This window comes from Cupressus sempervirens, chromosome 1, assembly GCF_028749045.1.
Source record: "Cupressus sempervirens isolate cs-2001-9-10 chromosome 1, ASM2874904v1, whole genome shotgun sequence".
In the NCBI taxonomy this organism is placed as follows: domain Eukaryota; kingdom Viridiplantae; phylum Streptophyta; class Pinopsida; order Cupressales; family Cupressaceae; genus Cupressus; species Cupressus sempervirens.
The window spans coordinates 537952110-537979957 of record NC_143118.1 but is presented as its reverse complement, the minus strand read 5'-3'; the positions used below and the strand labels follow the sequence as shown (position 1 = coordinate 537979957).

Sequence of the window (27848 nt, the reverse complement as noted above, 5' to 3'; positions counted from 1 at the left end):
CAATTATTTCCACGAATGTGAGAACGATTACTCTCGGCGTAATATATAGACGTCTCTTCACATTCCACAAAATTCCACGAATATTTTCAGGAAACTGGAGATTGGCCATTAGGCTGATAATCTGCATTCCAATGCACCCATTAAATACACAATACACTGTTTGTTGTGGAGGAGAGCCAACAAAATTGAAATTAATTAAAATTGAAATCTAAATCAAAGTAGAATATTATAATTAATTTTGAATTTCAATTTACATCTACATCTAAATCTAAATGAAAATGTAAATAAAAAATAGAAATCTCACCTACAAAAATGTTACTCCAAAACTTCAATTTACTCCTATTCAAAAACTCCAATCTAATCCTCCAATAACCTCCACCTCTTCCTTCCTACAAAAACATAAAATGAAAATGAAATGAGGAGCCTTGGTTTTATAACTTCTGAGAGGCTCCTCATATCCCCCAACAGACGTCTCTTCACATTCCACGAATTTGTTTCAAATTCCCCCACTCCCCGCAAAAAATAAGCATGAATGTGCATACAAAATTATATTTAACAAAAAAAAAAAAACATATTGAAATTATTTCGCCCCTATTTTTTCGGGCCCTATTTTTTCGGGTCCTACTTTTTCGGGCCCTACTTTTTCGAGCCTATTATTTCGGCCTCCATTTGGCTTCCTATTATTTCGGCCAGCTATTATTTCGAAAATTCTTTTTTAATATTTAATTTGGAAGTTTGTAACTGCTCCCAAATCTTTTTTATTGACAAAGAATCTTGGCATATTCCCGTGCTGCCATTGTATAGAACGCCTCTCGGCGTAACTACATAAATATTTTTAAAATATATATCCATCAATAAATAGTTTAGAATAAAGTAAAATCTAAAAATTAGAGACATATAGAATCTTTTTAATTTCTATATACATGTTTTTCTAATTTATTTCTACAAACATGCAACTGATATTTCTATTATCCATTTTTTTCCATTCTAAAAAAATCTAGATGTAAATAGAATTTTTTTAGATGCATGCAATCTTTCTAATTTTTTCTACATACATATATTAACATTTCTATTTTATATTTTGTTTTTACATTATGGTTATTTCAATCAAAATATCTAGATGTAAATAGAATTCTTTTCAAAAAATCTAGATGTATATAGAATTCTTTTAATTTTTTACATACATAAAATCTTTCTAATTTTTTTCTACATATATAAAAGAATAATTTCTATTTTCCCCATTTTATCCAAGGAACCGAGTAATGTCACCAGTTCCTTGCTCAATGACCTCTGAGCCTCCCTTACCAATAGCTCCGAACCTTGCATCCCAAAAACAATTATTTCCACGAATGTGAGAACGATTACTCTCGGCGTAATATATAGACGTCTCTTCACATTCCACAAAATTCCACGAATATTTTCAGGAAACTGGAGATTGGCCATTAGGCTGATAATCTGCATTCCAATGCACCCATTAAATACACAATACACTGTTTGTTGTGGAGGAGAGCCAACCAAATTGAAATTAATTAAAATTGAAATCTAAATCAAAGTAGAATATTATAATTAATTTTGAATTTCAATTTACATCTACATCTAAATCTAAATGAAAATGTAAATAAAAAATAGAAATCTCACCTACAAAAATGTTACTCCAAAACTTCAATTTACTCCTATTCAAAAACTCCAATCTAATCCTCCAATAACCTCCACCTCTTCCTTCCTGCAAAAACATAAAATGAAAATGAAATGAGGAGCCTTGGTTTTATAACTTCTGAGAGGCTCCTCATATCCCCCAACAGACGTCTCTTCACATTCCACGAATTTGTTTCAAATTCCCCCACTCCCCGCAAAAAATAAGCATGAATGTGCATGCAAAATTATATTTAACAAAAAAAAAAACATATTGAAATTATTTCGCCCCTATTTTTTCGGGCCCTACTTTTTCGAGCCTATTATTTCGGCCTCCATTCGGCTTCCTATTATTTCGGCCAACTATTATTTCGAAAATTCTTTTTTAATATTTAATTTGGAAGTTTGTAACTGCTCCCAAATCTTTTTTATTGACAAAGAATCTTGACATATTCCCGTGCTACCATTGTATAGAACGCCTCTCGGCGTAATAAATATTTTTAAAATATATATCCATCAATAAATAGTTTAGAATAAAGTAAAATCTAAAAATTAGACACATATAGAATCTTTTTAATTTCTATATACATGTTTTTCTAATTTATTTTTACAAACATGCAACAGATATTTCTATTATCCATTTTTTTCCATTCTAAAAAAATCTAGATGTAAATAGAATTTTTTTAGATGCATGCAATCTTTCTAATTTTTTCTACATACATATATTAACATTTCTATTTTATATTTTGTTTTTACATTATGGTTATTTCAATCAAAATATCTAGATGTAAATAGAATTCTTTTCAAAAAATCTAGATGTATATAGAATTCTTTTAATTTTTTACATACATAAAATCTTTCTAATTTTTTTCTACATACATAAAAGAATAATTTCTATTTTCCCCATTTTATCCAAGGAACCGAGTAATGTCACCAGTTCCTTGCTCAATGACCTCTGAGCCTCCCTTACCAATAGCTCCGAACCTTGCATCCCAAAAACAATTATTTCCACGAATGTGAGAACGATTACTCTCGACGTAATATATAGACGTCTCTTCACATTCTACAAAATTCCATGAATATTTTCAGAAAACTGGAGATTGGCCATTAGGCTGATAATCTGCATTCCAATGCACCCATTAAATACACAATACACTGTTTGTTGTGGAGGAGAGCCAACCAAATTGAAATTAATTTAAATTGAAATCTAAATCAAAGTAGAGTATTATAATTAATTTTGAATTTCAATTTACATCTACATCTAAATCTAAATGAAAATGTAAATAAAAAATAGAAATCTCACCTACAAAAATGTTACTCCAAAACTTCAATTTACTCCTATTCAAAAACTTCAATCTAATCCTCCAATAACCTCCACCTCTTCCTTCCTGCAAAAACATAAAATGAAAATGAAATGAGGAGCCTTGGTTTTATAACTTCTGAGAGGCTCCTCATATCCCCCAACAGACGTCTCTTCACATTCCACGAATTTGTTTCAAATTCCCCCACTCCCCGCAAAAAAAAAGCATGAATGTGCATGCAAAATTATATTTAACAAAAAAAAAAAACATATTGAAATTATTTCGCCCCTATTTTTTCGGGCCCTATTTTTTCGGGTCCTACTTTTTCGGGCCCTACTTTTTCGAGCCTATTATTTTGGCCTCCATTTGGCTTCCTATTATTTCGGCCAGCTATTATTTCGAAAATTCTTTTTTAATATTTAATTTGGAAGTTTGTAACTGCTCCCAAATCTTTTTTATTGACAAAGAATCTTGGCATATTCCCGTGCTGCCATTGTATAGAATGCCTCTCGGCGTAATAAATATTTTTAAAATATATATCCATCAATAAATAGTTTAGAATAAAGTAAAATCTAAAAATTAGACACATATAGAATCTTTTTAATTTCTATATACATGTTTTTCTAATTTATTTCTACAAATATGCAACTGATATTTCTATTATCCATTTTTTTCCATTCTAAAAAAATCTAGATGTAAATAGAATTTTTTTAGATGCATGCAATCTTTCTAATTTTTTCTACATACATATATTAACATTTCTATTTTATATTTTGTTTTTACATTATGGTTATTTCAATCAAAATATCTAGATGTAAATAGAATTCTTTTCAAAAAATCTAGATGTATATAGAATTCTTTTAATTTTTTACATACATAAAATCTTTCTAATTTTTTTCTACATACATAAAAGAATAATTTCTATTTTCCCCATTTTATCCAAGGAACCGAGTAATGTCACCAGTTCCTTGCTCAATGACCTCTGAGCCTCCCTTACCAATAGCTCTGAACCTTGCATCCCAAAAACAATTATTTCCACGAATGTGAGAACGATTACTCTCGGCGTAATATATAGACGTCTCTTCACATTCCACAAAATTCCACGAATATTTTCAAGAAACTGGAGATTGGCCATTAGGCTGATAATCTGCATTCCAATGCACCCATTAAATACACAATACACTGTTTGTTGTGGAGGAGAGCCAACCAAATTGAAATTAATTTAAATTGAAATCTAAATCAAAGTAGAGTATTATAATTAATTTTGAATTTCAATTTACATCTACATCTAAATCTAAATAAAAATGTAAATAAAAAATAGAAATCTCACCTACAAAAATGTTACTCCAAAACTTCAATTTACTCCTATTCAAAAACTTCAATCTAATCCTCCAATAACCTCCACCTCTTCCTTCCTGCAAAAACATAAAATGAAAATGAAATGAGGAGCCTTGGTTTTATAACTTCTGAGAGGCTCCTCATATCCCCCAACAGACGTCTCTTCACATTCCACTAATTTGTTTCAAATTCCTCCACTCCCCACAAAAAATAAGCATGAATGTGCATGCAAAATTATATTTAACAAAAAAAAAAACATATTGAAATTATTTCGCCCCTATTTTTTCGGGCCCTATTTTTTCGGGTCCTACTTTTTCGGGCCCTACTTTTTCGAGCCTATTATTTCGGCCTCCATTTGGCTTCCTATTATTTCGGCCAGCTATTATTTCAAAAATTCTTTTTTAATATTTAATTTGGAAGTTTGTAACTGCTCCCAAATCTTTTTTATTGACAAAAAATCTTGGCATATTCCCGTGCTGCCATTGTATAGAACGCCTCTCGGCGTAATAAATATTTTTAAAATATATATCCATCAATAAATAGTTTAGAATAAAGTAAAATCTAAAAATTAGACACATATAGAATCTTTTTAATTTCTATATACATGTTTTTCTAATTTATTTCTACAAACATGCAACAGATATTTCTATTATCCATTTTTTTCCATTCTAAAAAATCCTAGATGTAAATAGAATTTTTTTAGATGCATGCAATCTTTCTAATTTTTTCTACATACATATATTAACATTTCTATTTTATATTTTGTTTTTAAATTATGGTTATTTCAATCAAAATATCTAGATGTAAATAGAATTCTTTTCAAAAAATCTAGATGTATATAGAATTCTTTTAATTTTTTACATACATAAAATCTTTCTAATTTTTTTCTACATACATAAAAGAATAATTTCTATTTTCCCCATTTTATCCAAGGAACCGAGTAATGTCACCAGTTCCTTGCTCAATGACCTCTGAGCCTCCCTTACCAATAGCTCCGAACCTTGCATCCCAAAAACAATTATTTCCACGAATGTGAGAACGATTACTCTCGGCGTAATATATAGACGTCTCTTCACATTCCACAAAATTCCACGAATATTTTCAGGAAACTGGAGATTGGCCATTAGACTGATAATCTGCATTCCAATGCACCCATTAAATACACAATACACTGTTTGTTGTGGAGGAGAGCCAACCAAATTGAAATTAATTTAAATTGAAATCTAAATCAAAGTAGAGTATTATAATTAATTTCGAATTTCAATTTACATCTACATCTAAATCTAAATGAAAATGTAAATAAAAAATAGAAATCTCACCTACAAAAATGTTACTCCAAAACTTCAATTTACTCCTATTCAAAAAATTCAATCTAATCCTCCAATAACCTCCACCTCTTCCTTCCTGCAAAAACATAAAATGAAAATGAAATGAGGAGCCTTGGTTTTATAACTTCTGAGAGGCTCCTCATATCCCCCAACAGACGTCTCTTCACATTCCACGAATTTGTTTCAAATTCCCCCACTCCCCGCAAAAAAAAAGCATGAATGTGCATGCAAAATTATATTTAACAAAAAAAAAAAACATATTGAAATTATTTCGCCCCTATTTTTTCGGGCCCTATTTTTTCGGGTCCTACTTTTTCGGGCCCTACTTTTTCGAGCCTATTATTTCGGCCTCCATTTGGCTTCCTATTATTTCGGCCAGCTATTATTTCGAAAATTTTTTTTTAATATTTAATTTGGAAGTTTGTAACTGCTCCCAAATCTTTTTTATTGACAAAGAATCTTGGCATATTCCCGTGCTGCCATTGTATAGAACGCCTCTCGGCGTAATAAATATTTTTAAAATATATATCCATCAATAAATAGTTTAGAATAAAGTAAAATCTAAAAATTAGACACATATAGAATCTTTTTAATTTCTATATACATGTTTTTCTAATTTATTTCTACAAACATGCAACTGATATTTCTATTATCCATTTTTTTCCATTCTAAAAAAATCTAGATGTAAATAGAATTTTTTTAGATGCATGCAATCTTTCTAATTTTTTCTACATACATATATTAACATTTCTATTTTATATTTTGTTTTTACATTATGGTTATTTCAATCAAAATATCTAGATGTAAATAGAATTCTTTTCAAAAAATCTAGATGTATATAGAATTCTTTTAATTTTTTACATACATAAAATCTTTCTAATTTTTTTCTACATACATAAAAGAATAATTTCTATTTTCCCCATTTTATCCAAGGAACCGAGTAATGTCACCAGTTCCTTGCTCAATGACCTCTGAGCCTCCCTTACCAATAGCTCCGAACCTTGCATCCCAAAAACAATTATTTCCACGAATGTGAGAACGATTACTCTCGGCATAATATATAGACGTCTCTTCACATTCCACAAAATTCCACGAATATTTTCAGGAAACTGGAGATTGGCCATTAGGCTGATAATCTGCATTCCAATGCACCCATTAAATACACAATACACTGTTTGTTGTGGAGGAGAGCCAACCAAATTGAAATTAATTTAAATTGAAATCTAAATCAAAGTAGAGTATTATAATTAATTTTGAATTTCAATTTACATCTACATCTAAATCTAAATGAAAATGTAAATAAAAAATAGAAATCTCACCTACAAAAATGTTACTCCAAAACTTCAATTTACTCCTATTCAAAACTCCAATCTAATCCTCCAATAACCTCCTCCACCTCTTCCTTCCTACAAAAACATAAAATGAAAATGAAATGAGGAGCCTTGGTTTTATAACTTCTGAGAGGCTCCTCATATCCCCCAACAGAGGTCTCTTCACATTCCACGAATTTGTTTCAAATTCCCCCACTCCCCGCAAAAAATAAGCATGAATGTGCATGCAAAATTATATTTAACAAAAAAAAAAAAACATATTGAAATTATTTCGCCCCTATTTTTTCGGGTCCTACTTTTTCGGGCCCTACTTTTTCGAGCCTATTATTTCGGCCAGCTATTATTTCGGAAATTCTTTTTTAATATTTAATTTGGAAGTTTGTAACTGCTCCCAAATCTTTTTTATTGACAAAGAATCTTGGCATATTCCCGTGCTGCCATTGTATAGAACGCCTCTCGGCGTAAATATATAGACGTCTCTTCACATTCCACAAAATTCCACGAATATTTTCAGGAAACTGGAGATTGGCCATTAGGCTGATAATCTGCATTCCAATGCACCCATTAAATACACAATACACTGTTTGTTGTGGAGGAGAGCCAACAAAATTGAAATTAATTAAAATTGAAATCTAAATCAAAGTAGAATATTATAATTAATTTTGAATTTCAATTTACATCTACATCTAAATCTAAATGAAAATGTAAATAAAAAATAGAAATCTCACCTACAAAAATGTTACTCCAAAACTTCAATTTACTCGTATTCAAAAACTCCAATCTAATCCTCCAATAACCTCCTCCACCTCTTCCTTCCTGCAAAAACATAAAATGAAAATGAAATGAGAAGCCTTGGTTTTATAACTTCTGAGAGGCTCCTCATATCCCCCAACAGACGTCTCTTCACATTCCACGAATTTGTTTCAAATTCCCCCACTCCCCGCAAAAAATAAGCATGAATGTGCATGCAAAATTATATTTAACAAAAAAAAAAAACATATTGAAATTATTTCGCCCCTATTTTTTCGGGCCCTATTTTTTCGGGTCCTACTTTTTCGGGCCCTACTTTTTCGAGCCTATTATTTCGACCTCCATTTGGCTTCCTATTATTTCGGCCAGCTATTATTTCGAAAATTCTTTTTTAATATTTAATTTAGAAGTTTGTAACTGCTCCCAAATCTTTTTTATTGACAAAGAATCTTGGCATATTCCCGTGCTGCCATTGTATAGAACGCCTCTTGGCGTAATAATAATATATTTTTGATAATTAATGATTATCTATAGGATTTGAGGAAAAGAAGTTCATAAAAAGCACGAGTAAGGATTCCGAAATAGATATTAGAATAAAATTAAAATAAAATTGTGATGTATTAAATTAAATTAAATTAAATTAAATAAGAATAAAAATAATATAAAAATTTAATGTGTTAAATTAAATCTTCAAACATAAACATATATATTATAATCTTTATAAATTATATCTTGATAAATGTAAGTAATATTAATTGTAACAAAATTTTGATTTGTTTCAGCGTTACATTAATATATTTAATTGTTTATATTTTAAAATGAAATTATAATATTAACTTTAATATTTAATTAGTAAATGGTTTAAATTTTACAATAAAATAATAATGTTAACTTTAACGTTCAATTAATAAGAATGTACTTGTTGGTTTAAGTATTATTAAATACAAATAAATATCAAATAGATGAAAAGAAATAGTAATTTTAATTTTTTGATAATATACAAAGATTATGTTTTTATCTAACAGTAGTGATGAGATTTACATTAAAATTAATGTTGGGATTAGAGTATTCTTATTAAATATCAAATAGATGCAAAAAAAATAGTAATTTTATTTTTTGATAATATACAAAAATTATGTTTTTATCTAACAATAGTGATAAGATTTTAATGAGAGATTTACATTAAAACTAGGGTTGTGAATAGAGTTACATTATCATTAGAGCTAGGATTAGAATTTAGGATTATGATTATAGATAAGGAGGTTAGATTATATGGTTATTGTTGTAGTGAAGGTTAGGAATTTTGTTAAGGTTAGAATTAAGGTTACCATTGAAACTAGATTTAAGAGCATGCTTAGTTTTCTGGTTGAAGATAGGAATAGGCTGGTGGTGGTGGTTTAGACTTCCTCTCTTCCAAAAACATCATTTATTAACTAATTATTGAGTGACTCTATTTAATCAAAATTATGAAAAAAGTAGTCCATTTTGGTTCTTTATTCACTATCACTCTTTGACGAAAATGTATGAAATAATGTGCTGCGCGAATAAAATGTATGAAATAATGCGCTGAGCGAATAATATGTACACATTTGGCTAGTTAAAGTTAATTTGAATAGTTTAGGTTGACATTTTTAAAGTTTTAAGAGTATTTTAAACGAATTCAGGTTTGAATCACAACACAGGTGGAGTAATAACGCATATATTTTGTAAACTGAATATTAATTTTATAATATTCGTTTCTTTTTTAAACTGTATTGTAGAATTTACAATATTGCATCGTGCTGTAGAATTTACTATATTGCAGGTTATATGGTAGGCAATGTTCTCCAAATCCACAACTCGAATCAAACTACACTACTAAAACTCCAGCCTCCACTAACTTATCAAAAATAAGTCAATAAATATAGCTATATTTCCAATGTCGTTAGAATTTAAGAGATTCAAAATGATTACAGTTTCACATTTTTTTTAATTTTTTTTATATGCATTTGATTTAATACATATAACAAGTATTGGAACTAAACATTTTGAATATTATAAGGGTTTCCACTTGATGGCCCCTGCTCCTCCTGTTCAAATTTTTGGATCTCCTGCGCTTGTTTCTCTCGCTCCTTCAGGAAATGTTGCGGTCTCTGCTCCCGCCTGTCATCTAGGTGGAGGTGTTGATAATGGGGGATGTGATGCGGGTGTGGGCAGTGTGTGCCTCACGTTTGGCTGCATCTGCAGGTGGGGGTAGGGCTTCGTCTGCCCCTCGTGCGGCCTCTGTGTTTCCTGCTCCTCATCCTGGGTCTCCTGGTTCTAGATGTAGGTCTTTTGCAGACGTGGTTGCCTTTGAAACCGATTTGCGTGATGCTTCCATTTCATCTGGTCCATCTCACATTTCACCTGTAAGTGCTTTAAAGCCTATTAGGGTTTTTTTAGACCCAGAATCAATTGAAGACATTTTCCATATGGTAGAAGACCTTTCTTCTCTTGCTGCCATTTTTCGCTTCCATGGCTATTGGCCCTCTCTTGCAGATCTACATGGCTGGATCTCCAAGAACTAGATGCCACTTATAAATAATAAAGCCCACATATTCCCGTGTGCTAAAGGTTTTTTTATAGTTAAGTTTCAAAGTACCAATGACAGAAAGATTATTTTGTGTCACAATAATTTTTCTTGACAGGGCAGATTTCCACTCATGGCCAAACCGTGGCACATGGATTTCGATCCTCTCGGAATCCTTTAATAAGTCCCCTATCTGGGTCCGGCTCCCTAATCTTCCATTACATCTTTGGCAAGATTTGATTTTTGAAACTATTGGGAATGCTATTGGGGATTTCTTATATGTGGATGTTGACACTTCAAATATTCTCCACTCGACCTGTGCTCGCTTTTTCGTAGACTCGGATGTTTCTAAGGGCCTTCCTGAGGCGATTTGCTTGGATTCCCCGAGGAGTTCTTGGACACAATTGTTGGATTACTAGGGTATCCCTTTTCGTTGCAAGAAATGTCACTTGACAGGCCATATTGTTGCTCGCTGTGCTGCTGGGAAATCCAAATCTAGGCGACCACCTTCTTGGTGGTCAAAGGCCTCCTTTGAGCACTAACGGTGAAACATTCCTTGGCTGCTCCTGAGGATTCTGACGCTGAGGCTAGCTCCGAGCCGGTGGCTGAGGAGGATGCTCTGGTGGAACTTTCCTTGGATGCTTCTAAGGATTTTGTGGTTGAGGCTTGCTTTCAGTCGAAGCTGGTGGTGGAGGTGGATGCTTTGGTCTCTACCCCTGGTTCGGATGTCCCTCTTGAGGGTCAGACGTCGTCTGATTCTCTCACGGAGGTTGTTGCGACTTCTATGTCCCCTGGTTTCCTCGGGTCTTTGTCTTCTGAGGCTTGGGTCGCTGAGGCTGCGAAGATTGAGGACGGTTGGATCGCAGTTAAACGGAAAAAGTCTAATTATTCTGCCCCCCCTTTAGATAGGGTCCTTCGGTCAGGTAAGGGAAAATTCATATCTAAAGGAAAATCTTTTGTTTCCTTATGATGACCATTTTTTGTGTCGATGAATTGGTTGCTTTACTGGTTCGTTGGATACTGGTTTGGGAGGTTTTTCAGGTTGTTGTTCCAGTCTGTTGACCTTCTAGGTTCCAGTATTGTTTTGGTTGATTTTTTTGGTCGCATCTTTTGGTCTCAGGTCCTTGTATAACCTGATTTAGTTGTTTTGCTGGTTTTTGGTCTTTGTACCTGGTTGTGCTTAATGGTTTATCTTTCTCTTAGATGTAAAAGGTTTCGGGGCCCCTTCAAAACCTGCTTTTACCTTAATCTAAAACAAGTATTGGAACTAAAGCGTGCATTCAACGTCCACATACATGCAGATAATGTCAATACAACACAAACTAGACGACACCAAATCAAACTAATTTGATTATACAAGTTCAAAACAACTTTTATATTCACAGCTATCTTTAAAATGTGTTATAAAATACAGTCAGTAAAATTATGAAAAAAACGGACCTTATCATTGGGTAACAATGTCTTATAAATAGGTTCCTTCCAACTTTGCCTTCCCAAAGGTCGGATAAATACATGCCATCACACCGTAATAGATTTGTTTTCTCAAAAGGTCTCTCCATACATAACAATAAATGCATAGTTGATCATTTCAATTGCTAATATTCTATATTTGTTCAAGAAATTATCAAATTTATAATTGGTCATGTTAGTTTCTGATATTCTACTTCTATTGAGGAAATTGTCTTTTCATTCAAACACAATCCTTGTCTTCTAACCACCTGACTACTTTTGTAAAAAATGATAGCATACTTTACTGTTGTACAATTAAATTACAGAAAATTTGAAAAATCTATCAAGAAATCAAAATCCCAAAGTATTGTAAGTCTCGTTTCTCCTAAGTGAAGCTGGCTGGGCTTGCGCTTGACCACTTGGTCAGCCTCACTAAAAGAGAATTTGACCGAATAAATTAAAAGTTGATCCACTGATACCAAGATGATCTGTACAGCAATATTATTTGGAATATGTTGGAAATATTTTGCAGCTAAAGGGCGCTACTTGATACATAATCCTGCCTTCAGATATTTACAATGCTTTCAGACTAATCAGGACCAAAACGTTGAAAAACCATTTTCATATGTATATATTGATCTCAGCCTGTAGAAGACCAGTCTTTTTTCCTACCAGCAAGAATACGTGAAATCTGTAACCCTCTACTAAAGGCCTGATTGAACAGTAAACGGGTTTGAAATTCTGATACGAAAGGAAACCAGGCTAATATGGCAACTGGTGTAAAAAGCAGCAATCCCATTACATATTCATAACCTCGAGCAAGGGCACGAACAGAATCCCACATTCCAGTGTTTTCAACTACAGGCTTGCAGGCTTGTGCAATCTAGACAAATGGAAAATTCGTATATTAGCCCAAGCAAAAATGGTTCGTCTTCTACTCCAATTAGACACAGGAGGGAGCAGAGAAAGCAACTTTAAAGCATAGAATACCACCTACCTGTAGCAGGCCCCATCCAGTAGGCATAAATGCAAGGATGCACGCAGATAAGTCAGCTACTGTCAACCCGCACACAACAAAGAGAATAGTCAGAACTGACATGAATCCGATGAAAAGAAGCCCTTTGAGAAGCCGGAACATGAGCTGAAATTCCGCACTGAAACTCCTCCTCCCGACAGATACACTCTGCAATTACCAAGATGGACAAAATAAAAGTAGAAGTCAGACCTTCCGATCTCACAACACCAAAAAATATCTTCAGTTACCAAGCAGTTTTTCTCCATACACAAAGCAGGGTTATAAATGAATACTTTAGTCAAATATGAATGGACAACGATATAGAATAATTGTATATTTCTTTTGTTTATTGAGAGCTTTGGATCTGCACCACACGATGGTAAGCAACAGGATTGGCTACCCTACCTTCAATACCCCAAGGACAGCTCCAATAACAAGCCAAGATAGCGCATAGACCTGGAAGTTGCAAATTGAATAAACATTAGAGCCTGAAAGAAACTACTTTGCAATCAACGTATTAAAGTCAAATACTATAACAATGAAAATATAGAACTAAATGTGTAAACAATACCAAAACGCTACGATTCTCATGTGCAATATTTAGATGGTAAACCAATCCATATTGGTAGAGGAAGAATCTAAGTGATAAGAGTATCTCCCAAATCCGTCCTCGCAAGCCTGAATACTTGAGATGATCCTGTTCCTCCTCCCACCATGATTCCCAACTCTTTTCTTGTGGTACACCAATCCCACCACGATTGCTTATCCATTTGTTCCAATCTGTCCAGTCATCCACAATTTTTTGCCATTCGAAACCAGATGGATTAAAGAGGAAAGGTGCAAAAAGCCATGTCCCAACCATAAACCACATGGAAAAAGTTATTAACAGATATGCAACAGTGTTACGGTAGGCTTGGCCATAGACATTGTATACAATCAAAAGCATCATCAACTCAATTCCTTTGACAAAGTGACTGCGTGAGTACAGCCGATAGTTATCTGCAAACTTGGCATGAAAAACAACAAACCCGCGTCCAGTAGCTCTGTATTTGGCTCCTCCGTGAAGTAATGTTCGCCCATAGTAATGTGTCTTTGTCCCAAGAGAAAAAGTAAAGAAAACAGAAGCCAGTTGCAGCTGCATAACAATAAAATCACTTAATGCAGTACGGAATCCTCGTTCAAGACCAATTTCCATCACCATTGGCAATGCCATCAATAGACCCAGCTGAACAAACGACTGGGATGCAAGGGATGCTTCTAAGGAAGTATTATGTTGTACTGCAGCTTCATGCATCATTCTGGCTTCGAGCCCACTTAAAACCAGATATAAACGACCATATAGAAAAACATACACTGTAAAAACAGTCACCTGCAATACAAATACGAGAAGGATTTAGTCATTTATATAAGTAACCCTGCTCAGATACAACAGAGGAAATAAACAAGATCTTTTCCTATCTAACTTGAACTATTTGTAGCTATCAATAGACAGAAAAACCATTAACATACAAGATGGAATGCAATTAATCCGTACCAGGGTACTAAAATAAAATCCAACTGTAGTGAAATAGCAGGACATCATTCGAAAGAAGTCAAACCGATGTCCTAGCCGATATATATCACGACTCAAGGTTTGTTCACCATTTCCATTTGCTACCTTTGCCTCAAATTGTGATATTTGATTAAGCCCTACATCTCGACCTTTACCAACTTGCATGTATTCATGATGAGTTACATTTCCTTGTCGTAGGGTGGAATTAAATCCTGCATAGCAAATGATAATGTTATATGCTAACACATCTTTCTTGAGAAGTTAATTGCAACACTATGGTTCAGCCAATAAAAGGACAACTTTTACAAAGCCAGATCAGAGCCCCAAAACTTGGTAAGTTACATAGGCCACAGGAAGTAGGACAAATAAATAAAAAATTAAATGCTTACCTGCAAATATATCCTCACTTAAATTGATTACTTTTGAGGCTTTGCTTATCCCACCTCTTGTCAGGTGGAACAATCTATCAAATACATCAGGATGACCATAGTGAAATCGAACCCTGACACCACAAGAAAAACAAAATCACAAACAAAACAATTAGCAGTAAAATTAGTTAAACATTATTTACCAATTAATGGTCTTGACTCTTGCTAATGACAAAGAAAATATTGAATTTGAAAGCAACAAAATATGGGAAATCGTCAATGAAGCCAAAATTGAGAAAAAAGTTTGCCATAAAATTGCTGTTTCCAGAGTATATCAAAGTACTTCATTGATTTATTGTGTGACTATTTTTAATGTATAAATTCCCAAGTGCACGGAATATCTAGTAGCTTATCTTTAAGAAGGGATAGATAGCCATCAGAGGGATTTTTTCTCATCCAAAGTAACTACACTGTAACATTAGTCAAGAGGAAAATTCCCTCTAGCAACTGGAATCCCTGGCACCCAGCTCAACACAGATTTCCCCTATATCTTTAGCAGCTACACAATGTTTTTCTTTGCCTAGATACATAAGACACTCCAAATATTCAATAATCGTCAGAAGGCACATATTAGTCTACCAGGATAAAAAGGTGTCATAGGTTTTATACTATAACTCGACGAAATGCAACAGTGAGCTGCCATTGTATATTAAATCAACCAGTGACAGTACCAAGAAATAACTGTTTTGGCACCCCACCAGACATTTTTCCAAATATAAAAACCACATTTCAGGAGTAACTAATGTCGTCTCTTCGGTTGTTCCATCATCTATTTCATACTTTGTGCTTCTTGTCCCTTTTTGTGCTGCTTGCCATTACTTGACTGTTTCAGGCCTCAAATTATTTGAATATGCCATGTGTAACCATGTACACCAATTGCAGAGCTGTTTCTAATGTGCAAATTTACTCGACATCATTTCATATATCCACTGCCATCATAATTTCTTGTTTATATTTGAATATGCCTTGGGTAACCATGTACACCAATTGCAGAGCTGTTTCTAATGTGCAAACTTACTTTGGCATCATTTCACATATCCACTGCCATCATAATTTCTTGATTCTTGAATGTGTGTGACAAATCATTGCAAATAGTGTGACTATGTGTTGGGAATAAGAACGAGGGTAGCATGTGTGCTGGAAGATCCAGGTAGAGGTGGATTGATACTCTATCAGATATTCTAGCACCAAACAGATGAACAGATAATTCTATTAGTGTTGGTCCATGAATGTTTTAGTGCTCAATGAGACTATAATAGCTTCAAAACTCACTTATAAATGTCTAGACCTCAAGTCCATACATAGGCAAAGATAGAAAACTCCAAAGAAAGAAGTTACAAACCCAACTAGCTAATTGGACATTTGAACTTAAGATCTTTCTTGTCACATGAGATTTCAATCACCAATAGTATGTAGCTTTGTTGTAAAACTCTCTAATAACTCTTTTGACTCATGAGTGCTACCAAGTCAAAATGTGGAGTGAGTTACTGTAATGACCCAGCCCTTTTTGCTGTTAATTAATTATTTTATAATCCCTGCTCAGCTGTCAGCGGTTTACTACCCAATGCATTTAGCGTCTCAATGTGAGGAATGGTTTGTTCAATGTTTTCTTTCCTCAGTTATTGCATTTATGAATGATAAATACCAGTCTTTCAGCAGAGTGATATTTATTAAGAAAGAAGAAAGACTACAGTTCTAAACATTCCAAAGGACTTCAAGTCATTAAATCAGAACAATCTAAATCCACATGCTTACTTTTACTGAGTTCAATTTCATTATAGAAGTTTAGAAAAAATCAACTGGAATCCTAAATGGGAATCTACATACAGTTTATGCCAAGTCTGTTGCAACTCATGCGCTCCTTCCAGGTGGGTAGGAATCAATAAGTGGATGTCAGCAACTAGCCATGCCCACCCACTATGTTACCTCTAAGAAGTCAAGACTGGCACCCAACACTAATGACAACTTCCTTTCATGACTACAGTGCCCAGAATTCAACATATTGGTGCCAGCAATCAGATAAAGCCAGCAGATGTATTCCTGCAATAACAGCAGCAGAAGAGTAACAATCTCCAACACAAGAGTATGCATGATCCTGTCTCTTAACTCCAGATAGTGCTATCCACTTCCAACCAATGATACTAACATGCAATGCCAGGGTGTAACCCAGAATGATACCTCACAATATGCAGCCCGACCCAGCAAACTCTTCAATCTTACACACAAATCTCAGTCATCCACGGTACCTGCACGATATAACTCTTAAGACCATTTCCATGCAAATGGTGTCAAAGCTGATAGTTTATGTGGATTCCATCCCTCAAACCCAACTGTTAACATCAATGGCAAATTCCTGCAATCTTCTTGTCATCACACCGTAACAAATCTTTTCTTCCTCCTTTGTGTAGCTGTCAACACAGCCCCAAAACCATTAGCAATGCAATGGCATCAAAGCTGTTAGTCTAAGACAGGGACGCCCCTCAAACTCAAATAGTGTACACCTATAGGAATCTCTGCAATCTGTATTTTTTCCATAGCAAAAAATTCTCTCCCCCTTTTCTCTGCATTCCCTTCTCTGTGTATATCCACCAGACCCGACTCTTCCCATACCTTCTGTAACGCCTAGATCAGTATGATCTTCCTTCTAATTTCCTCGATCATAATTGTTCCCTTATTAATCTCTTCTTATATGCATAACTGGTGAGAAAGAACATTTTAATCATTTCTTTCACCAAATGAATGACCGGCCAAATGTAAATATACTTTAATTATTCCCTGTGTGAGCATAGGATGAATATAGTTTAATTAGACCTTTTAAAGATCATATGCTTGCTCAATAAACAAAAGCAACAAATGAACTCTGATTGGAATGTTCTTTAATTTGCCTAGGCCAAGCACCTCCAGGATCCCTCTGATAGTCCCAGTTAGCCCTGGGAACCATAACAATATGGGCTAACAACTAATCTCCGTGGCTAACTCAAGAAAGGGACAATGCAGTCTGCCCACTTGGACTTGCTTGTCCTCAAGCAACCTTAGTCCCGGATGTTGTAAGATGGCCTCAGTCTCCCATGTAGCATCCTAACTCGATAAATCCTTTCGCTGCACCAAATACTCTCTAATAGTCCTCCGAAGTGTGCACTCTCTCCTATCCAAAATCACCTTGGCTAACAATATCAACTTCCCCACATCACCTAAAGTAGGCACCTCTGTTGAAGGTATCACATTGAATTCCAATGCCTTAGGTGTGACACATGAAAGACATTATGTATCCTACTGTCTGCTGGTAACTCCAGCTCATGTGCCACATCTCCAATCCTCTTGTTCACTCCGAAAGGCCCATAATAATGTGGCTTCAATTTCTCTGCACCACTCCTCTTATGAGAGGACTGTCTATAGAGTTGTAGCATGAGATAGACCATATCTCCTACCTCAAATGATAGCTCAACTCTATGCTGGTCTGCATAATGTTTTTGCTGGTTTTGTGCCTTCTGAATATTTTCCCTCAAAGATCTCATGATATCCTAGTTCTCATGCAGTAAATTTCTAGCACTTGGCACCCTATTGTCACTAAAAAACAAGTCTAAATAACTTGGAGCATCATACCCATAGAGAGCAATGAAAGGAGTCATCTGAATAGACATGTGGTATGTCGTGTTGTAGCAATATTCACCAAGGTGCAACCACTTCACCCATTTCTTCTATTGTCTTGCTACATAATTGCAAAAATATCCCTCAAACCAATTATTCACTATCTCAGACTATTTGTCGGTTGGAGGGTGGTAGCTAGTGCTCAGGGTGAGCTGAGTCCCACCTAATCTGAAAAGCTCTTGCAAAAAGAGACTCATGAACCTGTCACTGACAATGGTCTATGGCAACCCATGCAATCTAAATCTCTCTGAAGAATAACTCAACCACCTGTATTGTTGTATATGTAGATGCAATGGAAAGTAAGTGTGGAAACTTCATAGTACTATCTATCATCACATAAATGCAATCTTTACCTTTGACCTTAGGCATACCTATCATGAATTCAATCGGCACGCAATCCCATTTCCTCTCTAGATTGGGCAAGGGTTGCAAGAACCCACCTAGTAAAGAGTGCTCTTTATTCTATTGACAAACCGAGCATTCTCTCACATATTGTAATACATCCATCTTGAGCCCCTTCCATGTAAAGTGTTCTTACATGCCTATATGTTTTAAATTATCCCTAATGCCCTATCATAAGTGAGTAATGAAAGGCTTTCAAAATCTTATGCTTAATAGAAAATCTAGGGGCCAACTATATCTGGTTCTTATGCATTGTCAAATCATCCACTGCCAATACACCTCATCTTGTAGAATATCATAAATTATGCTCGTAGCAAACTCATCCTTTGTATACTCCGTCGAAATTAGCTCTCTCCAATCATTTGATATTAGCCCCTAAAACACACAAGTGTGGTCTCGAAGACAAATCATCAACAACAATGTTCTTCCCTTTGACAAAATCTATGTCAAAGTCATAATATTGTACTTTGCTAACATATTTCTGTTGTCTATCATTTAAATCCTTTTGCCCAAGGAAATGTTTCCGATTGTTATGATCTATTTCAACAATAAATTTGTTGCCCACCAAATTCTAAATAAATTTAGCCAATGCATGCATGATGGCTAACATCTCCTTATCATAAATGTTGTAACTCCTCTCAGCACCCCTCCTATTCCTACTCTCAATAGGGTGCTTATCCTACATAAAATCTGCCCCAACTCATTAACCTGAAGCATCACAATGTAACTGTTAGGATTAAACCACAGACAGAAATAACAATTACATGCAAATATAACCAATAACAGAAAATAATAGATCACACAGAAAAGAACACAAGGCACCAAGATTTAACGTAGTTCACCCAATCCCTGGGCTACGCCCACCAAACAGCAAGTCCAATATTTTTATGATCCAGTGATTACAACTTGATTACAATCTGTAATCCCTTACAGCTCAATACCGCCGCAAGAACCAATTTCGCATCACACCTTATGAAACAATCCCTAACCCTAAGCCCTTTTATACAAGTAGTTTAACCGCTTTAGGGTTATAATTAATAATTACATGTCGGCTAAAATAGGACCCGAAAATAAAAAATTCTGGAGCGATGCCCCAAACCCCAAAGAATTTATGATGTACAGTACTTTCCTGATCAGTCACCACAATCTAACAGTAACTTGAATAATTTATTGAAATCTAAAGTGGCAAAAACTAGGCAAGAACTCATCAACCCCAACCTATCAAAGCACTAATATGACCTATATGTCCACTCAAATGCATCCTTCCAAGTCAAATCAGTGAGAGGAGTTGCTGATTGTGAGTAACCCTTCACAAAGTGGTGGTAGAATCCACATAAACCCATAAATCCTCTAAGGTGTTAAAGAATCGTAAGTGGTGATCAATCAATTATAGCTCAAATTTTCTTCGGATCCACACGAACATTCTCAATGCTAATAATATGTCCCAAGAAAAACAAATTGGTCATCCCAAATTTATACTTGACACAATATCAAAGTGTTTTCGATGCTCCTCCCAAGTTGTGCTATATATCAGCATATCATCAAAAACTATCAAGACAAATCTCCTCAGCTAATCTATAAATACCATGTTCATGCATGCTCGAAAGGTAGTTGGTGTATTAGTCAAGTCAAAAGACATGACTAAGAACCTAAAATGCCCATAATGACACCTAAGTTGTCTTCTCTATGTCATCCTCCATGACATGTATTTGACGATAACCTAACCTCAAATCTATCTTCAAAAAGTGGAAAGCTCCATGTAACTCATCACCAATCTATACGGGAAATTGGGTACTTGTTTTTTATCATCGTCTTATTCAATTCCTTGTAATCTATGCACATACAAAAAATTTCATCCTTCTTAACGTAAACAATTGTTGAAGCAAATGGGCTCTTACTAGGCTTGATATAACCCATTCAAGTAGCTCCTTATTTGCCTTTTCCATTTCATCCTAAAATCCTTTCGGATGCCTATAGGGAGTAATAATCACTAGTTTAGATCCTTTCTCGTGTTCTATCACATGCTCCATACCCCTATTTAGTCGTTTATCTGATGGTATATCCTCAAACACTTTAGAGTGTTTCCTCAAAAGCTCCTAAACTTGTGGGGGGTAAATGGGCTCTTGCTAGCTTGATATGTCCCATCTCAAGTAGCTCCTTAATTGCCTTTTCAATTTCATCCTTATATCTCCTCGGATGCATGTACGGAGTAATAATCACTAGTTTAGCTCCTTTCTCAAGTTCTATCACATGCTACATACCCCTATTTTGGTCTGCCTAAAAGTACATCCCCAAGCACTTTAGAGTGTTTCGTCAAAAACTCCTGAACCAGTAGTGGGTAATCATGTTTCTGTTGAACACTCTCCTCTGGCATCACCACAATCCATGTTGCCCACTATACCTAGACATGTTGTATCAACCTCTCCACCTCTCCATTTGTCTAGGTGACACTACCTGAAGCCTTACATCTAATAGTGCTCTAATTACCACCTTCTTACCTTGATGTTAAAATTTCAGGTCCATTATGTCAAGGTTGAAAGTGTACTCAAGAAGCAATTTCATCCAAGTCATGTCAAGATTGCAATCATAGCCATCTACGTTAACAACGAAAAAACTCCCAACCACATCACACTCTCTCATCCACAAGTGCATATCATTAATCACACGAGTGCCATGCAATCTATATCTACTGTGGCTATAACTACTTTAAAGCCCCTATGCCCCTCTATCAAAAGCCTTGTTCTCTTAACCAAGTTTTTTTATATGAAATTATGTGTAGCACTTGTACCAACCAAAGTAATCACTTGTTGCCCTTCAATCATGCTCCTCACTCTAAATGTCATTGCTTGGTCAAAGAGGCTCACAATTGTTTTTCCATCTCGTAAGTATTTTGTTTCCTTCTTGTCTTCTCAATCAGTTTGTGCATATCCATCCACTGAAAATGATTCCTCAGCTGAAAAATATTGTATTTGGGCTTCTTTCGCCTTTACAGGACACTTGTGAGATAGGTCATGTGGCTACCTACATTGGAAGCATAATTTATTTCTCCTTAATTCATTGAGCTAATCACTATCTATACCTCGTTGTTTCATTTTAAGATGAAAGGTGTTTCCGGGAAGTTTTCTTGTCCTAATCTTTCTTTGAGGTGAATGCCAGAGTGAAATATATGATAGGCAGTGTCTCTGCATATATGATAGGCAATGTCTCTGCATTTATTAAAAGAGGAATATTAAGATGTTATGTAATGCAATATCTTTCATACCAAAATATCAAATAGATTGATGTTGCTTTCCATCCTTTGGACTTTCTCAAGAGGTACCATCTTTGACAAGAATGTCTTTTGAGATGATCTTTTCATTGTCCCTTTGTTAACTGATTACACCCATTAATGAATAGTTCCTGTCCAATCTGAATTACTGCATGATTATATTCTTCATGATGTTAGTTCCACCACTCAAAAGAACATTAATCATCATCCTTATTAAACTGTAATCAGTGTCTTTTATTTATGACAGTTGATCCTTCATGGATGTGAATTCTGAGTGTCGAGTTTGGTTATCCTATGTGTTGTTATCCTCTGTAAATGGGGCAATGACCACAGAAGCCCGGGGACTCACCCCCTCCCCCCATGCCAAAACCTCAAAGTACATGTCCCTGCACTAGCTAGTTGGAATACCCCCACTTTCGCCATTCCGAAACCACACCACTGCCAGCACTGATTCAATCATTGAATGTTCAATTGTTCCAGTTCTGATTGATTTTCTGTGTCAGTAAAAATATCATTCATTATGGGATCAAGGTGGGAACAGCAGCTTCCTACAAAATTACAAGCAGTTACACACTGCTTGATCCATAAATATTTTTACGAAGATTAGCTCAATGATATTGACACTGATCAGAACACCTCAGTTTTTAAAGATTTTTTCGTTCATGATAATGGCACATGAGAAGAGCTCTAATCACGCACGAAAAGAATGGAGCTGATAGAAGAAATACATAGCATCCTTAGATTTAGAATAAATCAATTGAAGCAAAGTCTTATTACCAAGTTAGCAGTTTATTTTAATACTTCAATTTTATGTATTCCAAATTATTTTACATTCTCCATCTTATTTTATATTTATTGGATATTATTATTTTTGTAAAAAAAAATATTAAATGCATAAAAGTTTCAAGCTTTTACATGTATAGTGAGAGTACCATTATGTTAAGACAAGAACTTCAGAAGAACATTGTTCCAATTTTGAGTTTCCGATTGTAATAACCCCAATAGGTTCTAACTTCTTCAAACACCAAGAATCTTTATACTTCAGTTGTTTGACATTTCGTCAAACACTTTGCAAGCAAGGGTCATCTGACTAATATAACTTTTCAGATTGCTGCAGTGGTTCTTGTTTGGATTTACCTCAAAGAGAATGCTTACAAAGACTCCAAATTGTCCAAACAATGTCCTAACATAAATATGCAACTAATTTTGGCAATAGTGAATGCATATATGAGTTCTAATCATGAAAATGATCACCTACAGCCAACTGGTATTTTAACAAACAGTTGGTATGCAAGCTAACTGGCTGATAAAAAAAAATGGTATATTAACGCTCAAGGACAACTATTAATGACCAGCAATTGTATCTCCTTGATTGAGAATGAGTATCCAATACAATATTCATACTAAGTTAGCCAAGACTCTTGGCATTTACAAAGATATCAAAATATGATGATTGCTGGTAAAGTAATATGCACCTACAGCTGCCAATGAAAACTAATGCAACACTAAATATCTAACTTCAATACTCCTCTACAGCAGTATACTAATCATATGCATGATTAAATACAACTAAAGCCATGGATTGCTGATACCATTGTAAGGAATGTAAAAATGAATGATATATCTATTAATGAATGATAGGTCTGATACGAAATGACAATTACAACAGCACTCTATAGTGAAAGGCAACTATGAAAATACACATCAGACCTGGCATATGAAGTCGCCTTAGAGAATAGATGTATTGCAATACCACTGAACAAAAAATAACCTCCTCAAGTGCCCAAGTCGTGCCTCTCTAGCTGCCGCCCCTGATTGTAGATGGCTGTAATAATTTTCTTTGCTTTTTCGAATTTGCTTTTTCGAATTGCTTTTTTTTTTAATTGCTTTTCCAGACCTGCTTTTTCAGCCTGCTTTTTCGGTTCTGCTTTTTCGGCCTGCTTTTTTCGAACTGCTTTTTCGGCCTGCTTTTTCGAACTGCTTTTTCGGCTTGTTTTTTCGAACTGCTTTTTCAGCCTGCTTTTTTCAAACTGCTTTTTCGACCTGCTTTTTCGAACTGCTTTTTTAGCCTGCTTTTTCGGCCTGCTTTTTGTACTCAAATATTTTTTCTCAATGTAGCACAAATAGAAGACTGAAGTATCTTCCTCCCAGCTGCGATAATTCAAGTGATATTTCACACCCTCAAAATCGCGTACCAATTAAGAATTTTCGTTCTCAATGGCCACAAATATTTTTTCTCAATGTAGCACAAATAGAAGACTGAAGTATCTTTCTCCCAGCTGCAATAATTCAAGTGATATTTCACACCCTCAAAATTGCGTACCAATTGAGAGTTTTCATTCTCAATGGCCAGTTGTGACTATTGCAAAAACCCTAGGCTCCACAATGCACATCAACAAACATCAACATCAACAACAACAAATCTGGATGATTAGAATGAAGCCCGGGGTGCCTATTTTTTTTTTTTTCTCCACTTTCTCCAAAAGCTTCTAAAACATTATTTTGATTTATCTATTGAGTGACTTTATAAAATATTTTATTATTCAAATCACTTTATTAAATTAATTAAATATAAAGTTACCTTTTCATATCTATTTATTTGATAACTTTATAAATAATTAACTTAATACCACTTATTTATTTAATTAAAATAATTAATTAGTCATCCTCATAAAATATTCATTATTTTGGATAACCTAATTAATTAAATCAAATTGCCTCCAAAATGGGGACATGACACGATGCAACACTTATTGAGATTGAATTCAATTTGCACAGCTTTGAACACACATACTCCAAGAAACATAATAATAATCTTGTCTATAAAGAAGATGATTAATTTTGTTTTTGTTCAATAAAACATTCAAAACCACATTAAATAAAGCTGGTAATCCAATTTTCTTGTCATTTAGTTGGACAAAATTGATCATAATATTAGATCACACAATTCAACTAGGGAACACATATCTACAGCTTAAAAAAATTCCTCAGTGGCACAAATGGCATTGGCACAGGCAAAAGCAGGGAAGGCAGGACAGGCAGGGAGAAGGCAAAGATAGTGACAGTGGCATGGGCAGAAACAGGGCAGAGGATGAATGAGAAACTAATGCAGCTATGACTACAGGTTGGATGTATTTCACATTGACAAGATTTTACCTGTGTACCTTTAGGCTTTATGGCACTTCTCCTCACATAGATATTGTATTCTTTAGGTTTTTCATGCAACAGATATACAATCAATTAATTTTACACTGCAACCTACATTTAGAAATTCTTAAAAATAAAAAACATTTACTCTATATGCACTTTAATAACTGAATGACATTTTGATATTTAAAACATTGTTAGCGTGCATTTTATCATATTTCAAAGTCCTTTAATATAAATTCTTATGGAAATTTGTGATGTCCAATATTCCACAAGCTGACCAGAGAGAGAGAGAGCTTTTACTTTAGTGGGTTTGCAAGTAATCGTTGTCCGATTGTGACAAAACTGGTCTCTTGATTTGACATAAACCAGGCAAGTGATGAAACACTGCATCAACACAACTTTAATTAGATTTGCAATTTTCTAAAGAAAATGACTCAGACATGTCCACTTCCTATTCCATATTACTAACCAATCTCACAAAATCTAATAATGCAGACTTGAATTAAGACCTTAAAATCCAGTAGATAAAGGTTTCAACTCAAATTTCATCGAACTTCATTTTCATTAAGACCTGATTTACTTTTAACATATTAAACTTGCAGTAACCCAACAACTCACCTGCCCGTAAATATATGTTCTCTAAGGCCAAGTATTGTTGGCCGTCGTACGCCATGATACTTGAGCAATTCTTCAAGCAAATTTCTCATTTTATAGGCTTCTTCTAGGTAGTTGTCCTGTCATGCTCAAATTATAATTATTAGTTTCTTAACCACCATATACAAAATCCATCAGAAGTATAGAAACTGTATCTACCTGATTCATATCAATTGTTTGAAGAGCTTCACCACGAGTGAAAATGATGGCATGATTTTGATTTTCTGGCTTTCCTTCACCAATGTTAGCTGGACCAGGCAGCTTAATCTTGTATATTATCTGTACACGAGTAAGAAATCTAACAAAATTATTTAATATATAGGAGCAAAAACCATTTGGTGAATTAATTGGCAAACCAGAACTCAGATGAGATTTAAAAAGAAGGAAAAAATTGAAAATCAGATTTTCAAATAAAAGAAAAAAATGTAGAAAAAGAGACAAAAATTACATTTTTTAAAAATGTAAGCATATTTCTATAGCATAGATATATAGAGAGCAAATAAAATAGAATTTAACTCATCAACTGTAGATAACAGATTTTATTATTTATATTCATATGTTGATTGCATAGGCAAATATTCAGTCAACATTTAAAAAGGGCAGTCACCAAATCGTTACCTAATTGTATTACTAAATGTTAACCAAGTCTATTAAGAAACTGAGATCAAAATGAATTGTAGGAAATAGATTTTCTCATTTATATTCATATTAATGATCACATTGGCAAATAGTAAATTTAACATTTGAAGAGGGCAGCCACCAATAGCTGCCTATGTCACCTCCAGTTTGCAAACATGTGTCGAAAACACTATGGCCCCTATCTCTAGCTCCCTCAAAATACCTAGCTACTCCTACGGAACCTTGTATTTTATAATTGACTGCCTACCTTTAAAACTTAACAATTACCATCGCATCATACTTCTGCTTATCTATTACATTGCATGGTGAAATTCCTTGCACAAAAGCATCCCACCTTTCCCAAAAGTCATATACTTGGATCAGAGTAACGAGAATCGCCATAAAATCGCCTGAATCGGCGATTCAGCGATTAGATTCAGCAATGGCGATTTTTTTGAAGTCGGAAATCGCCATTGCCGATTTCATCAGGTGAATCGCCTGAATCGCCGATTTAGGCGATTCATCAAAAAAATCGCATGAATCGCCTTAAAAAATCGGCATGAATCGCCCGCAGCCAATAAAGTATAGACTTGTAAAATTTAAAAAAATTGCTTTTTTTTTTTACTTTGTTTTTGACCTATTCTCTTTGTTATAACCCTAAAGGGCCTTCTATTTGTTTAACATGAGTAGAAGAGAGGAAAAGTGAGAGAGAAGAAGAGAAAAGAAAAGCCATAGGTTTCTAACCGGCAAGAAGAAAGAGCACAAAAGAGATCAGCAATCCATTTGGGGAGGCCATCAATTGCATTGGGAGCATTAAGGAGCCAATCTCAATACTCCTCAACTCATTTGCAAGAGGTAAGTGCTCTTTTTTTTTTTTGCATGTTAGTGTATTATGTATTTTTTGTTAAATTTTTATAGTTTTCAAGATTTTTAGTTTAGATCTTGAATGTTCTTTATTTTTACTAAGTTGCAAACTAGGGTTTGTTGTTTTGTAGCTTTTATTAGCTTCAAACTTTGATATTTTACATATAAATTTTTATTGCAGCAGCCTTTGCTTTCATTTTTCGCAAATTCGCAATGGTTAGAAAAGATGAATGTTGGAAATATAACGAAGAGTTTCCTGGAAGAACCAAATATCAAACAAAATGTATTTTTTGTAAAGAAAAAATAACTTCTGGGGGTATTTATAGATTGAAATACCACATTGCTGCTATACCTGGACACGATGTTACAATTTGCACCCACCAAACTCATGAGGCAAAACGCACTTGCTTAATGGCATTAGAAAAAATTGAAAAAGACAAAGCCAATAGGAAAATGCAACTTGAAGGGTTAAGGGGTATTGGCTCCCATGTTCCCGCATCCGCATCCGCAACCGCATCCACATTTGCATCAGCTTCTGCATCTGTAGGTTGTGTTGGAGAGGGTTCTTCTAG

General features: G+C 34.5%; 1 protein-coding gene across 1 annotated transcript in view; it reads right to left on the bottom strand.

Annotated features, from left to right (window-relative positions):
• Positions 1-11954: 11954 nt before the first annotated feature.
• LOC149578584 (callose synthase 3-like) overlaps positions 11955-27848 on the bottom strand; it is a 134426-nt gene continuing 118532 nt past the window's right edge. Inside the window, exons 34-42 of the mRNA XM_089829999.1 lie at positions 25954-26073; positions 25759-25874; positions 25441-25524; positions 14634-14746; positions 14227-14456; positions 13264-14061; positions 13098-13148; positions 12675-12860; positions 11955-12560 (exon numbers count right to left, since the gene is read on the bottom strand). Of these exons, the coding sequence (XP_089686125.1) occupies positions 12318-12560; positions 12675-12860; positions 13098-13148; positions 13264-14061; positions 14227-14456; positions 14634-14746; positions 25441-25524; positions 25759-25874; positions 25954-26073 (1941 nt within the window). The 3' untranslated portion in view covers positions 11955-12317. The remainder of the gene's footprint in view (positions 12561-12674; positions 12861-13097; positions 13149-13263; positions 14062-14226; positions 14457-14633; positions 14747-25440; positions 25525-25758; positions 25875-25953; positions 26074-27848) is intronic.